At 44.0% G+C, this 16965-nt stretch overlaps 1 protein-coding gene across 1 annotated transcript in view; it reads right to left on the bottom strand.

The window, feature by feature from the left end:
* Positions 1–326: 326 nt before the first annotated feature.
* LOC141336248 (deoxynucleoside triphosphate triphosphohydrolase SAMHD1-like) overlaps positions 327–16965 on the bottom strand; it is a 20688-nt gene continuing 4049 nt past the window's right edge. The window contains exons 3-15 of the mRNA XM_073841800.1: positions 5885–6045; positions 5572–5687; positions 4690–4761; positions 4511–4542; positions 4274–4417; positions 4097–4197; positions 3670–3778; positions 3146–3237; positions 2584–2696; positions 2270–2406; positions 1133–1225; positions 943–1047; positions 327–485 (exon numbers count right to left, since the gene is read on the bottom strand). Coding sequence (XP_073697901.1) covers positions 327–485; positions 943–1047; positions 1133–1225; positions 2270–2406; positions 2584–2696; positions 3146–3237; positions 3670–3778; positions 4097–4197; positions 4274–4417; positions 4511–4542; positions 4690–4761; positions 5572–5687; positions 5885–6045 — 1434 coding nt within the window. The remainder of the gene's footprint in view (positions 486–942; positions 1048–1132; positions 1226–2269; positions 2407–2583; positions 2697–3145; positions 3238–3669; positions 3779–4096; positions 4198–4273; positions 4418–4510; positions 4543–4689; positions 4762–5571; positions 5688–5884; positions 6046–16965) is intronic.

The following is a 16965-nucleotide window of genomic DNA, read 5'->3' as shown; positions in this document are numbered from 1 at the left end:
CTCATAGCATCATCATCCCGACTGATAATCAGTATTTATTGAAATGTTATAGCTGCTGTCCCTGGTTGGACTTTTAAATAAAATACATAAATAAAAGAAAACATGAAAACATGAAAAAAAAAAAAGAAAAAAAATGATTTTAACTGATTGTACAAATGTTTTTAATTTTGCTTCCATGACCTGTGTGCACCTCTTGATGTTTTTTTTTTTTTTTTTTTTTTTTTTTTTTGTGTGCACTTCATGTTTATTTTTTAAAATAAACATAATATTCATGTTATTTTTTTTATTTATTTATTTTTGTTACAGTCAAAGAGAAGAATTGCCAATTATTCGAAATTGTTTGCACACCATATCTGAAAGCATTCCTCTGCCTCCTTCATCTTCTTCTTCTCCTCCTTTTTATCTTCAGCTGTCTGATCATCGGATCGTTTGTAGTAAACTCTGACCAGCTCTTCATTAAACCTCTTTGGCAGGAAACTGGATAACTGACAGTAAGACAAGTAACACACAATCAGTTTTCTAAAAATACTTTAGCAATATAAGTTTCATTGATTATACTGAATCACTTTGACGAAAGACTTTGGCTCAGGCATTTCAGAATAATCAAAACAAGATTGTTGCTGTGCAACAAGATCAAGGGGGTGTTCCATAAAACAGGTTTACCAAATAAGTCAGGTTTATTTCAGTTAGTCTGACTTATTAATTTGTTTTATGGAACACCCCTCTGTCCCTTGGTTAATGTGGTTATGCTGCCCCATACTTTACTTGTTTTGTATACACATTTTTAGAATTTATCTTTCCCTTTCCATAACAGCATTTTTTTTTCATGTGATATCCCAAAATGTGCATAAAGAAACAGATGAATGGAAACATAGCTGATCACACTCATTTGGAAAAAATCTTCAATGATCTGAAACAAAAGAGTTAAAGTGCCACGAGTACCTGGTAATCCTTAATGGCAGAAGCTTTATTGGGTTTCCTTTTGCTGTAGAAATAGACAAATTCAATGGGGTTTTTGTCCTTCATGCCATGATCCAGATCAACCACCTGAGTAGGAAGGGATAAAATAGCTAGTTTGTGAAAATATAAAGGATTGGCAACGTGCCAGATTGGAAAAGTGAATATAACTTACATAAACTGGCAAATCTTCAGCATTCAGAGAAACAGTCGGGTCTGTACTTTTGTACTTCTCCACTGCTGCCTTCCATGTTTCTGCCAGCTTTTCCTGAAATTTCAGATTTTAAATGCTTTATGCACAGCAAAAAGCCCAGTGTTCAATGAACTCTCCTGGGAGTTTATTTAAGTCCACACTTGGGCGTGTGAAAGTGTTCAAAGCAAAGTGTTAAGTCTACATTCAAGCAGATAATGAGATAATTAGAGATTAATTAAATGATGATCGATCATTAATATAAATACATGATGTTAACAAGCAAAATCACCAAAGGAAAAAAATAAATGAATATAATATCACACACAGACATCAAGAACCATCATATGAATCTCAACACCGGTGACAACGGCATATTCAGATAAACAGATCAACTCTGAACATCATAAAACTAGCTACTAAAAAGTCACATAAAAACAACAAAAAGAAATGAGAACAGTAACAATAAAAAAATACAAAGACATTTCAGCTCACAATTTGTTCATGCCACAATGCACGATTAATGGATGAGTTCCGATTGGCTACAACATGCTTTTTTGATGGTTACTTTTTTCAGCCTGATTTTTCATGTTTTTGTGTCTTAATTCAAGACTTCTTATTAAGTCCTTGATCAAAATAATGTTTTAAAATACATGTCCAACTATAGACATTAAATTGTTCGTGGAGGTGATACAAGCAGTGAAAAAATATATGCTCTCATATAGAGAGAACTACATGAAGATGAACACCTTTCCTCTGGTTAGTCTGGCTATTATAACACTATTACAGCAGCCAATCAAGATCTAGTGCTAAAAATGTAAGGGTCAAGATACCAACCAAGATACCAATACAAACACTGACCACTGTAATGGTGACTTGAATATTGTGATTTTCTTCTTTGGCGATTTTGCTTGTTAACATCAGGTGTCTTCAATAATGATCAATCATCACTTAATTAATCACTTATTATCTCATTAACTTTAACTCTGCTTCAGTGTTCATTTAACACTTTTACACTCTTGAGTGTGGACTCAACTTCCAGGAGAGTTAATTTATTACTGGAGTTTTTTTGCTGTGTGGTCAATCAAACTGTACCAGTGTGTTTTTTCATTTCTGTCGAACCTTTGATGTGTTTCTCTTAGTCAGACGAGCTTCTCCAACAAACTTTGGCAGTTTTCTTCTGACAATCTTGTCCAGGATGTTTCTGGATTTCTTCAGGTTATCAGCAGTGGAGGACAAGATCTGCTCAAAGATCTCATCTGACAGAAGAACAGAATATTCATTATTAGAACTAAAATATCTTATTTCCTATTGGTTATATCCGGATACACAAAACCACGAGTCTCAAAAGAGAGAATATGGTATATCTTTAGAGATTTTACCTTTTAGATTTGTTTCTTGTGTTTTGTTTTCTTTCACCTGTGTTTTCAACTGACCTGTGAGTTTGCTGTAGTCCTCTGCTGTCTTTACGGCTTCAGAAATCTTCAGCATATCTTCAGGTGTTCCTTCATGAAGGTCACGATCAGCCAGTAAGAGTGCTTCTGCATGCCTAGCACATAAATCATTATTATTTAGTGTTTGAAACATGTATAAAGTGAAAAAAAGGAGAAAAAAATGTACAACAATGCAAAAGACAGTCAAGTGTCAAGAGTCCAACTAAGTTTAACCGCTGTTAATTCTCAATAAGATCTTAGACAGATGACAGAAATAAAGTGAAAGTGGTGTCTGTAATAAGTGAAGATATTAATGGTGGTTGTGTTTCATTCTCCTCTGGTGACATCTTGACAGATTTGATGTTCATCTGTTATACAGTTGATATTCATCCAACTTCAAACAGCCATTGTAGTTATTTAATGTAAAAGACCTACAGTACAGTACAGTACTGTAAAAAGCCTGGTAAGGTCTAACAGTGTAATGCTGGATTTATATAACATCCTGGAAGAATAAGCCATGCAAGATTTTAAATATTGTACAATCAGCAGCACCGGTATCACTCACATGTATTCAATGATGTTGCAGATCTTGTGCTGATACGCCTGTCGATGGAGAGTGTATCGGGTGCGAAACATGTCATAAACATTATCAGCCTCCTGTTAGACAGACAAACAGTGTGTCAGAGATCCAACTCCCATAATGCAATGCATACATTCAATGTCATTTTTAAATGTTTTCCAAGAGACAAAATGCCACATTTTTGAAGGGATTTTTAAAAACAAATCAATGCATTTTGAGAAATGTCTCAGTTTATTTGTCTGTACAAGGAAAGTCAATGGGGTCAAGGGTTATTCTGGAGCCCATTGACTTTCATTGCATGGACATAAGCAATAGAAACATCCTTTAAAATAACTTATTTTAAATTACCCTTTCAACTATGCCTTTGAAAGTCATTTTGACATGATATGATATTTGAGTTAAAACTACAGATTAAATTTGGAATATATGAATAGAGCTTCTGCTATATGCCATACACGCAGTATGTGTGTTTGATTAGTAAGTAAAGTAGTAATCAATGTATGAGGCACCTTGTCTCTGAAGCAGATGTGTTTTCTCCCGTTCACTTCACAGACTCGAGCAAACTTCAGCAGACGCTGATGGTCAAAGCTGTTTCGAATGCCCAGGTGATGACAGTCTCTGTCAAATAAACATTCAATATGTAAACAAAATGGATAATAAATAAGAGGATGATCTATATGCCAGCTTGGTTCTGTTTCTGTTATTTCATGGATGCCTTTATTTGACCTTGACAAGAGAATAAGACATTCAATAGAACTGTGAATATTATCACTAATGTTATCATGCTATAGCAGATATTTACTCAGTGCCTTAGTTTCTCACCATCTGTACTGGTCTTATATTTGTCTGCCAGCTGTTATTTTACATCTCAGAATAATCACTAGTGATTGAGCCAATCAGCAGCTCTTGCATATGTGCACAATGTCTAATATTTACCGTGCAAAATAGTCCCATTTGTCCACATCAATGCCATTCTGTTTGTTTGCCACAATCTCATACAAGAAGGATTTTTCTTCATCTCTGCCCTTGTATGTCCACTGAACAGAAAAGCAAAGGCTGTAAGTAATTCAGACTTCTTTATAGTGAAGTGTCACACCATAAACAGCTTTGTACCTCTGAAGTTTTTGCCCCTTCGATTAACTCTTTAATGAAGGTGACGTCTTTATCATCCAGTCCATGTTCTTTCAACATGTCTTCATTATCAGCCTTCAAACTCTTCATAATGTCATCGAACATCTGAACTGACATCTGCTCATGCTGTTGGCAAAGACAGAAACACAGATGAGATCATAAATACATATAGTACAGAGCCAGATGCTTTGGCTGCATGAGCAATGTGTTCACTCTCACCTTCCACTTTTCAGGGATGTCATCAGGTAGACCTAAGAAACAGAAGCACCTCTCAGGTTCAAAGTCATATTGTATACATTACCAAACTTTTCAGTTGCATTTACAAGGCATACATATACAATAGCTTTAGTTCTGCATGTCCAAATGTAAACTTTTTTTAATGTCACACTGGCACTTACCTCTTAATCTTTTAATTTTGTTGGCTTCAGGAATAACCAGACCATCAAATACATGAGAAAACGGACCATGACCTAAAAAAAAATGTAGAAAATTTACATTTTACAGCATTTTCTTTAAGCCTTAATAAATATATATGAACATGCACATCCCTGTTGAAAATACTGGTTAGGTATGTTTTAAAGCAGAGTTTTTCTATGTACACAAAAGGCCTATATCTCTCAAATATCGTTCAAAAATCTGTCTAAACCTGAGCACTTCTCCTTTGCCAAGATAATCCATCTACCTCACAGGTGTGGCATATCAAGATGCTGATTAGACAGCATGATTATTGCACAAGTGTGCCTTAGGCTGGCCACAATAAAAGCATGTTCATTTCTCCACCATAAGGCGTCTCCGAGAATTTGCTAGTACATCCAACCAATGAATTGAGTGGGCAAATGTTCACATTCAATGGTGTCTGGCACTTTGGAGAGGTGTTCACACCAGATACTGACTGGTTTTTGGATATTTGGGAGAAATAGTCCTTTTGTGTACAAAGAAAAAGTCTTAGATCTTTGAGTTCAGCTCATAAAAAATGGTGGCAAAAACAAAAGTGTTGCGTTTATAATTTTGGTCAGAGTAGTTGCTCAGGAGCAGTTAAGGACCAGCTTAAACAGTTCAAACAAGCAGCTATACTTCAAAACCTCCCTAACAAGCATATGCTGTCTTTTTCAACAAGGACGATCTCCAAAAGTGGTAATTACAGTTTGAAACCAGCAGTATCTTTGTTTTTCAAATTTATAACTAAAACATCATTCTGGTTTTGGGCCACTAAACTCTGTGTCCCTTTCGTGGATCTGCATAAAGCATTAGAGTTAAACATAAGCATGAGGACTACCCACCCAAGTCATGACATAGACCAGCGATCTGAACACACAGGAAATCCTGTTTGGTGATTTGGAGCTCTGGCTGATTGTCATGAAGAACTTTCACCAGACGTCCTGCTAAATATGCCACACTTACAAACACAAAGATATTAGCTTATCAAAATCCAAAACACTGAATCTAGCAAAAATATCTATATCATTAAATATTTTATGTATTATTAATCACATTGATGAGCATGCATTATGTTTTTATTATTATTTCTTTAATATTATCTTAACGTCTTAAATTATTCATTTCATTTCAGCTCTGTAAATAATTCAGTCTCACCCAAGAGAGTGTTCAAATCGATTGTGAGAAGCACCAGGATACACCAGGTATGTTCCTCCTAGTTGTTTGATGTGTCTCAGCCTCTGAAACTGAGGAGTGTCAATGATCTTCACTAGCAGGGGGTTCATCTCCATGTGTCCATGAATAGGGTCATTGAAAATCTGCAGAATAAAAACACACCGGTTTATCACACTATAATGAATTTGTGACTCGTACAAAGTTCTGAAAATGTTTCCTGTTTTAGTGTGTTTATAAGTGAGTCATTGAATCATTCGCTCAACTGATTTCCAATGATTCATTGGCTGATTTGGTTAATTTAGGAACAGAACTCTGCTCTAGAGTCCTGCACAGGGCTGTTTTCTTGATCCAGAAACGTGTATTCTGCTTTTGAAATTGCTTTTGAATTAGAGCTTGATGTTTACTTTCAATTACACGATCACATGTGCTCTGTGTAAAGGAGGACATCTTACAAGATCAGATATTTGTCAATGAGCTCAAGATCTGTTGAGCAGCAAATCCTCCAGCTTGATCTGTCAGTCATCTCTACTTACATTCTATCTGTAATGAGTCAAATCTGACTACTACAACTTCTGTATGGGGCATAGCGGAGGCTTTCAGTGTTTACATAACTCCATTATTCTTGTAATACACCAAATCATGGGAAGGCGGGACCTGCGCTATATAGAGTAAAACTGCTTGTTTCAGTGAGATTTGTGTTGTGGGATCCCAATAGTGACAGCAGCTCCACAGTGCAATAGAGTGACAGTGACAAGACAAGACATAGATTATAAAAAAGAACAATATACAAGTACACAAGACAAAGTGCAAAGTGCAAAATATCAAAAACACAATATACAGATTATGCCCTTACTATGTACAGGTATATTAGGTGCAAATTTGGATGTAAGTAGTTATGAATAAATACTGAATAGATTAATAAAGAGTATAATAGTGCTGCATGTTTCACGTTTACTGACAAGTGTTCATGAGATGGATTGCCTGGGGAAAAAAACTGTTCCGGTGTCTGGTCGTCATGGTGCTCAGTGCTCTGTAGCGCCGACCAGATGGTAACGGTTCAAAGAGCGAGTGTGCTGGATGTGAGGGGTCCAGAGTGATTTTGCCAGCCCTTTTGCCAAGGAACCTGAATGACTCCACTGTGTTAACAGTGCTGTTCATGATGGTGAGTGGGGGGAGAGCAGGGGGGTTTCTCCTGAAGTCAATGATCATCTCCACAGTCTTGAGCGTGTTGAGCTCCAGGTTGTTATGACTGCACCAGACAGCCAGCTCTTTAACCTCCTGTCTGTAAGCAGACTCATCGCGTTCTTGAATGAGGCCGATGAGTGTGGTGTCGTCTGCGAACTTCAGGAGCTTGACAGAGGGGTCTTTAGAGGTACAGTCATTCGTATACAGGGAGAAGAGCAGTGGGGAGAGAACACAACCCTGAGGGGCGCCAGTATGGTTTACACTAAATTACTTGCAGAATATTATATTTCTTCAAAACTATTTTAACATCCTGCACAATTTGAAAACTGATACTTCTGAACATTAATAAAGCTTCATATGCATGAGTTTTCTAATTCAGTAGATTTGCACAGTAGCTCACACGATATGATGTTGCACTTGAAAGATGAAGAGCTACGGTATGAACCCTGTGAATCTATGGATCAACAAATCAGCTCAAATCCACATAAGGAAGTAAAAATAGCTGCATCAACAAATGAGTTTATATATATATATATATATATATATATATATATATATATTGTGACGAGTGTCTCTGGGCTCATCAGCGTCGCCCTGGCAACCAACAAGCAGCACCTGCACATCCTCGTCAGCGGCCGATCGGTCCCAGCTGCCGCTCATCAGCCCGCAGCATAAGACGCCGCTGCTGCGCTCATTCAGACAGACTCACGTCTCATGCTGATCATTCTGATGCTAACGTTCTCTCTTGTGTCACACAGAGGGCAGCGAGTGACCGACGGCCGCAGCACGCACGCCTGGACACCCCCTTCACGGACACGAGAACTTCACCAAAGCACCAGACCGGATAGCACTGAGCACCTCTCACCACCCCTTTTATTTTACAAGTATTAAATAAAATCCACCCTCCGGGGCCTTTGCATTGAGCTGCCTTGTTGTGTGATCTCTCAACCGTGACACCTGGTGGAGAATGCGGGCAACTGCATGAGAGATCACACACAAGTGTTTGCATTCGCCCGCACTAAAAGACGTTTTTTTTTCTGTTCACTCTTTTTTTTAGAATCGGTCAGCGCGCTCTCTCTCCATGGAGACGAATGAACTGTTACAGCGCCTTACCGAAGTCAGCGTCCGCCAGCAGCAGATTATGGAACATCTGGCTACTCGGCAGGGCAGGACTGAAGAGGAACTCGCCGCCCTCCGAGCCCAAGCTGCCCCACGCGTTCCATTACCTGATCCTCGGATGCAAGCAACGCGGCTGCTGCCGAAGATGACCGCGCAAGATGATGTGGAGGCTTATCTGCAAATGTTTGAGTCCACAGCTCACCACGAAGGTTGGGAACCGGACGACTGGGCTTCAGCGCTGGCGCCCCTCCTCACAGGCGAGGCTCAACGGGCGTTCTTCTCGCTGTCCCCAACAGCAGCCGATGATTATAGAGAGGTGAAGAGAGAAATTCTCGCCAGATTGGGTCTGTCTCCTATTTGTGCGGCCCAACAGTTCTACAGCTAGCCGCCTCACGTCACAGAAATCAGTTAATTCTCAGCACATAGAGACCCTTTCACCTAGATATCACACTATAGAGACTGTGTCTGTTCCCCGAGCAAGAAAATACAAAAAACGCCTGAATCTAATCAAGACTAACAATTTAATTGATGTTCAACAAATAAAAAATATATATAATACAGAGAAACAATTGATAAAGCTTGGCTTATTAAATATCAGGTCCCTTTCTACGAAAGCACTTTTTGTAAATGATATGATCACTGATCATAACCTAGATGTGCTCTGTTTGACAGAAACCTGGCTAAAACCAGACGATTACATTATTTTAAACGAGTCCACCCCCCAAGATTACTGTTATAAACATGAACCGCGTCTAAAAGGTAAAGGAGGAGGTGTTTCTACTATTTATAGCAGTATTCTCAATGTCTCTCAGAGAACGGGCTTCAAATATAACTCGTTTGAAGTTATGGTGCTTCATATAGCATTATCCAGAGAAACAAGTGTTAATGATAAATCCCCTGTGACGTTTGTGCTAGCTACTGTATACAGGCCACCAGGGCACCATACAGACTTTATTAAAGAATTTGCTGATTTTCTATCCGAATTAGTGTTGGCCGCAGATAAAGTCTTAATAGTGGGTGATTTTAACATCCATGTTGATAATGAAAAATATGCATTAGGAACAGCATTTTTAGATATTTTGAACTCTATTGGGGTTAAACAACATGTGTCAGGTCCTACTCATTGCCGAAATCATACTCTAGATGTAATACTGTCACATGGAATTGATGTTAATGGCGTTGAAATTCTGCAGCAAAGCGATGATATCTCAGATCATTATCTAGTCTCTTGTATAATCCAGATAGCTAAAACTGTTAATTCAATCCCTTGCTACAAATACGGTAGAACCATCACTTCTACTACAAAAGACTGCTTTGTAAGTAATCTTCCTGACTTATCTGAATTCCTCAGCATATCCAATAGCTCAGAAAAACTTGATGATGTAATAGAAACTATGGACTCTCTCTTTTCTAGCACTTTAGATACAGTTGCTCCAGTGCGCCTAAAAAAGATTAAGAAAAACAGTGTAACACCGTGGTATAACGATCATACTCGCGCCCTAAAGAGAAAAGCACGAAAAATGGAACGCAGCTGGAGGAAAACAAAACTAGAGGTTTTTCGTACTGCTTGGCGTGAATGTAATTTATCTTATAGGAAAGCATTAAAAACTGCCAGATCGGATTACTTTTCATCTCTCTTAGAAGAAAACAAACATAACCCTAGGTATTTGTTCAATACTGTGGTTAAATTAACAAAAAATATAGCAGCAACAGGTTTAGACATTTCCCAAAAACACAGCAGTAATGACTTTATGACGTACTTTACCTCCAAGATAGACACTATTAGAGATAAAATTGTAACCATACAGCCGCCCGCTACAGTATCGCATCAGATAGTGCGTTGTAGATCTCCTGAGGAACAATTCCATTCATTCTCTATTATAGGAGAGGAGGAATTGTATAAACTTGTTAAATCATCTAAACCTACAACATGTATGTTAGACCCTATTCCATCTAATCTACTAAAGGAGGTACTTCCAGAAGTCATAGATCCTCTTATAAATATTATTAATTCGTCATTATCATTAGGATATGTCCCCAAAACCTTCAAAATAGCTGTTATTAAGCCACTCATTAAAAAACCACAACTTGACCCCTATGAATTAATTAACTACAGACCAATTTCGAATCTCCCTTTTCTGTCAAAGATACTAGAAAAGGTAGTATCCTCACAATTATGCTCCTTCTTAGAGAAAAATGGTATCTGTGAGGATTTCCAGTCAGGTTTTAGACCGTATCATAGTACTGAGACTGCTCTAATTAGAGTTACAAATGACCTGCTATTGTCAAGCGATCGTGGTTGCATCTCTCTATTAGTGCTACTGGATCTTAGTGCTGCATTTGATACTATTGACCACAACATTCTTTTAAATAGACTTGAAAATTGTGTAGGCATTAGTGGTAGTGCACTGGCATGGTTCAAATCGTACTTATCTGACCGTCATCAGTTTGTGGCAATAAATGAAGAGGTATCATTTAGATCGCAAGTGCAGTATGGAGTACCTCAAGGCTCAGTACTAGGGCCATTACTTTTTACGCTTTACATGTTACCCTTGGGAGATATCATCAGGAAACATGGTGTTAGCTTTCATTGTTACGCTGATGATACTCAGCTCTATATTTCTTCGCAGCCCGGCAAAACATATCCATTCGAAAAACTAACAGAATGCATAGCTGATATTAAAAACTGGATGGCGAATAACTTCTTACTGTTAAATTCTGAAAAAACAGAGGTATTAATTATTGGACCTAAAACCTCCACAAGTAATAACCTAAAACACAGTCTAATACTAGATGGCTGCTCTGTAAATTCGTCATCATCAGTTAGGAACCTAGGCGTCCTATTCGATAGCAATCTCTGCTTTGAAAGCCACATTTCTAGCATCTGCAAAACCGCATTTTTCCATCTTAAAAATATATCGAAATTACGACCTATGCTATCAATGTCAAATGCTGAAACATTAATTCATGCGTTCATGACCTTAAGGATAGATTATTGTAATGCTTTATTGGGTGGTTGTTCTGCACGCTTAATAAACAAACTCCAGCTGGTCCAAAATGCAGCAGCTAGAGTTCTTACTAGAACCAGAAAGTATGACCATATTAGCCCGGTTCTGTCAGCACTGCATTGGCTCCCTATTAAACATCGTATAGATTTTAAAATCTTGCTAATTACTTATAAAGCCCTGAATGGTTTAGCTCCTCAGTACTTGAACGAGCTCCTATCGTATTATAGTCCTTCACGTCCGCTGCGTTCTCAAAATTCTGGCAATTTGATAATACCTAGAATATCAAAATCAACTGCGGGCGGCAGATCATTTTCTTATCTAGCGCCTAAACTCTGGAACAATCTACCTAACACTGTTCGGGAGGCAGACACACTCTGTCAGTTTAAATCTAGATTAAAGACACATCTCTTTAACCTGGCTTACACATAAATCATTAACACATTCCTATAATTCAAATCCGTTAAAGGATTGTTAGGCTGCATTAATTAGGTCAACCGGAACCGAAACCCCTCCCATAACACCTGATGCACTCGCTGCATCGTAAAAAGAATGGCATCTACGCTAATATTAGTCTGTTTCATTCTTATTCCGAGGTCACCGTAGCAACCAGACCCAGCCTGTATCCAGATCAGATGGTCACTGCAGTCCCCCGGATCCAGTCCGTACCCAGCTTAGATCATGGATCACCACCTAGAGATGACTTCAATAGCCATGGATGTCAACCAGATGAGCTCCAAAGGCGGATCATCAATAGACCTCGCCAACCTTGACGGCCATCGGTGCTACACCATGGGATCCTGATGAGTTCTCTACAATCAGACATTGGTACAAACTGTTGTTTGTCTGGCCAGAGGAGAACTGGTCCCCCGACTGAGCCTGGTTTCTCCCAAGGTTTTTTTCTCCATTTCTGTCACCTGTGGAGTTTTGGTTCCTTGCCGCTGTCGCCTCTGGCTTGCTTAGTTGGGGACATTTTCCAGCGATATCGTATACTATTTGAACTGAACTGACGATGATATCACTTAATTCATTGATGAACTGCCTTTAACTGAAAATTGATTGTTACAATAATGCATTACTTACACACTATGGTGCTGTTTAAATACTGTGCAGTTGCTTTGACACAATCTGTATTGTAAAAGGCGCTATATAAATAAAGGTGACTTGACTTGACTATAAAACCCGGGTGCCAGCGCGAACCCAGGCTGCCGAACTCGTCCGCTTGGCCCAACACTGGCTGCTCGATGGAGAGCCCACCGCAGCCCAGGTAATGGAACGTGTGGTGGTCGATCGCCTCCAGCGAGCTCTGCCCCGAGTCCTTCGCCAAGCTGTCGGGATGAGAAACCCCACCACCGTCATGTCTCTTGTGGAGGCGATCAAGCTGGCGGAGGCCATCCACCACCGGGAGGTTGGAGAGAGAGCGCCGCCGTTTCCCCGGAGGGTGGTCCAGGAGCGACGCACGCCGGAGGGCACCCCGCGCGCAGTTGGCAGGCCGACGGTTCCCTCGCCGATGGACGAGCCGATGCCCACTGCCGAGCCGACAACACCTCCACGGACCTGGCTGGCGGGTTGCATCCTACATCAGCGCGTCCCGCCTGCGGCACCAGAAGCGGACGTCACCGTGAACGGAAAACCCGTGCGAGCGCTTCTGGATTCGGGCAGTGCGGTCACCCTCATACAAGCTCGGCTGTGCCCTCCCCATCGCAACCAAAAGAGCCTACTACCCATCACGTGTGTGCACGGAGATACCCAACAGGTCCCAGCTCGTCGTATTAACATCGCTGCAGCTCATGGCAATTGGCCCGTAGAGGCTGGAATCATGGAGAATCTGCCGGTCTCACTGCTCCTCGGACGGGATTGGCCGGGGTTTGACCACCTGCTCGCCGCTGCCGCCCAACCCGCCGGCCAGGAAGGGAACTGTCGTCGCCGCAGGCGGCCCCGAAGACCCCGCCGCCAACCGGCCCTGCTTGCTTCGGACAGCGGGAGAGATGGTGAGTCCCCCTCTCAAAATACTAACCTTTTCTATGATGTGTTTCGTCAGGCCAGCGAGGGGGGCTAATTCGCCAAGGAACAACGGGAGGACGATCGACTGAAACATTGCTGGGGACAAGTCCGCGCGGTGGATGACAAAGACGTCCTCCCACGGCCCCATCCTCTCCCGCATTTCATTGTCCGAAAGGGCCTGCTATACTGCGTCGCCCAGCGAAGGGGGGAGGAGAAGGAAATGTTGGTCGTCCCACGGACCAAAACGGAGGCCGTGTTAGAGCTCGCCCACTCCCACCCCATGGCCGGTCACCTGGGAGCTGCTAACACCGCACAACGGATTCGGGACCGGTTTCACTGGCCCGGATTGGACGCGGAAGTGAAACGGTTTTGCCAGGCCTGTCCCACCTGCCAACGGACCGGACCCAGAACTCCTCCCCCCAGTCCGCTCATCCCATTGCCCATCATTGAGGTGCCCTTCGAGCGGATCGGACTGGATCTTGTGGGGCCGTTGCCTAAGTCTGCCCGTGGTCGTGAGCACATCCTCGTCATCGTCGACTACGCCACCCGGTATCCGGAAGCAGTCCCCCTGCGGAAAGCAACAGCGAAGGCCATCGCCCAGGAGCTGTTTCTGTTGGCCAGCCGGGTGGGTATCCCATCAGAGATACTGACTGACCAGGGTACACCGTTCATGTCCCGGCTAATGGCAGACCTCTGCAGGCTGCTGCGGGTGAAACAGTTGAGGACGACGGTTTATCATCCGCAGACCGACGGGCTCGTGGAACGTTTTAATCAAACCCTCAAACAGATGCTTCGGAGGGTAGCTGCCGAGGACAGACGCGACTGGGACCTGATGATCCCGTATGTCCTGTTCGGGATCCGCGAAGTACCTCAGGCCTCAACTGGTTTCACCCCCTTCGAGCTCCTGTTCGGCCGCCAGCCACGGGGGCTGCTGGATGTCGCTCGGGAGGCCTGGGAGCAGCAGCAGCCTGCACCCCACCGCACGGTCGTCGAGCACGTAAAACAGATGAGGGAGAGGATCGACCGGGTCATGCCATTAGTCCGGGAACACCTCAGCAAGGCACAGCAGGCCCAACAACGCCACTACAACCGGGCAGCCCAACCACGGGAATTCCAACCGGGAGACAGGGTGATGGTATTGGTCCCCACCTCCGCCTGCAAATTCCTGGCATCCTGGCAGGGCCCCTATACTGTGGTGGAAAAGGTTGGACCGGTGACGTACCAATTACGGCAGCCTGGACGAAGACGGACCGAACAGCTCTATCATATTAATCTCCTCAAGAGATGGCAAGGGACCAACGAGCAGGTGGCCGCCCTCAGTCTCACCGATCCCGTGGTTGTCGACATGAATCCCCATCTGTCGGCTGCCCAGAAGACCGAGCTGCAACACCTGGTCAGTCAGTTCGAGGATGTGTTCTCCTCCCAGCCCGGGCAGACCAACGTCATCCAACATGACATCAAGACGCCCCCTGGAGTGATCGTCAGGCAATGGCCCTACAGAGTCCCAGAGGCTCGTCGGCAGGCTATCGAAGAGGAGATTCAACAAATGCTGAAGTTGGGGGTAATAGAACCATCTCGCAGCCCGTGGTCCAGCCCCATCGTGATGGTACCCAAGCCAGATGGCACCCTCCGCTTCTGCAACGACTTCCGCCGGCTGAACGAAGTCTCCGAATTCGACAGCTACCCCATGCCTCGAGTGGACGAGCTGTTGGACCGGCTGCGGAGGGCCCGGTACATTTCAACCCTCGACCTTACCAAAGGATATTGGCAAGTTCCACTTACCCCCTCGGAAAAACCGAAGACGGCGTTCTCCACTCCCAGTGGACACTGGCAGTACCGGACCCTCCCCTTCGGCTTGCACGGAGCACCCGCCACCTTCCAGCGTATGATGGATATCCTCCTGAGGCCCCACCAAGCCTACGCGGCTGCATACCTGGATGACGTCGTCGTGCACTCCGAGGCATGGGATGAACACCTGGAACGTCTGCGGAGGGTGCTCTTGGAGCTCCGGCGGGCTGGGCTAACCGCCAACCCCCGCAAATCCCACCTAGCGCTCTCCGAAGCGAAGTACCTGGGCTTCCAAGTCGGCCGCGGCCTTATCCGGCCCCAGGACAAGAAGGTAGAGGCGATACTCACCGCTCCCCAGCCTCAGACGAAGACCCAGGTACGAGCTTTTTTGGGGTTGGCGGGGTACTATCGCTGTTTTATCCCCAACTTCTCCTCTCTAGCCGCCCCCCTGACAGACCTGACCAGGAAGGGGCAGCCCGAGAAGATTCGCTGGACGCCCGCCACGGAAGAAGCGTTCACCGGACTCAAGACTGCCCTCACCTCGGCGCCAGTGCTCCGCGCCCCGGACTTCCGCTGCCCCTTCCTGCTGCAGACGGATGCCTCCGATACCGGACTCAGGGCCGTACTATCGCAGATCCAGGAAGGTGAGGAGCATCCCATTATTTATATCAGCAGGAAGCTGTCCTCGGCTGAGAAGAACTACGCCGCTGTAGAGAAGGAGGCCCTGGCCATCAAGTGGGCAGTCCTGGAGCTGCGATATTACCTCCTCGGCCGCAAGTTCACCCTGGTGACCGACCATGCCCCCCTGCAGTGGATGGCCCGCGCCAAGGACACCAACGCCAGGGTGACTCGCTGGTTCCTCGCGCTCCAGGACTTCCACTTCGAAGTCCGCCACCGCGCCGGGGCCGCCAACGCCAACGCAGATGGGCTCTCACGGATATGGACAGCTTTTGCAGGTCTGTCAGGGGTCATTCCCCACCCACCCCTTAATTCACCCCTACTGTCTCCATTCGTTCCCAGGACCAGAACGACGCTTAGAGGGGGGGGGGGTTTTGACGAGTGTCTCTGGGCTCATCAGCGTCGCCCTGGCAACCAACAAGCAGCACCTGAACATCCTCGTCAGCGGCCGATCGGTCCCAGCTGCCGCTCATCAGCCCGCAGCATAAGACGCCGCTGCTGCGCTCATTCAGACAGACTCACGTCTCATGCTGATCATTCTGATGCTAACGTTCTCTCTTGTGTCACACAGAGGGCAGCGAGTGACCGACGGCCGCAGCACGCACGCCTGGACACCCCCTTCACGGACACGAGAACTTCACCAAAGCACCAGACCGGATCGCACTGAGCACCTCTCACCACCCCTTTTATTTTACAAGTATTAAATAAAATCCACCCTCCGGGGCCTTTGCATTGAGCTGCCTTGTTGTGTGATCTCTCAACCGTGACAATATATATATATATATATATATATATAAATTGGGATTTGTTATGTGGGGGGGGCTCTATGGTGGCAGGCTATATATATTGTCACGATTTGAGTCATCCTGTCATCACTAACTCTTGCACTACACTTCATGGACTTCAGCCCCACAAGCCACTGCACCAATCACTTCATTCACCTGCAGCTCATTCTCACACACACACAGCTGCAGCTCATCACACGGACAGCATTTAAGCCACTCTCACACTCAGCTTCTTCGCGAAGTCTTGTATTGCCCCGGCTGCATTTCTAAGCGTTTTCCCAGTTTCCTAGTCTCCGTGTTTTCAGTTTCCTAGTTTATCCCTGGTTTTGTTTCCTGTTTTGCCTTGTTTTCTCTGTTTGTTTCTGTTGTTACTTTGGACTGCCCATTTGGTTTTTGACTCACGCTTGGTTACTGGTTTACTCTCTGGATTATCTTCGCTGTTGTTGTTTGCTGGTGTTGACCCCGTTTGCCCCGACTACGATCTTGACAATAAAATGCT

This window comes from Garra rufa, chromosome 6, assembly GCF_049309525.1.
Source record: "Garra rufa chromosome 6, GarRuf1.0, whole genome shotgun sequence".
NCBI lineage: Eukaryota > Metazoa > Chordata > Actinopteri > Cypriniformes > Cyprinidae > Garra > Garra rufa.
Note: the sequence above shows the minus strand (reverse complement) of the source record. Positions and strands in the feature narration are given on the sequence as shown.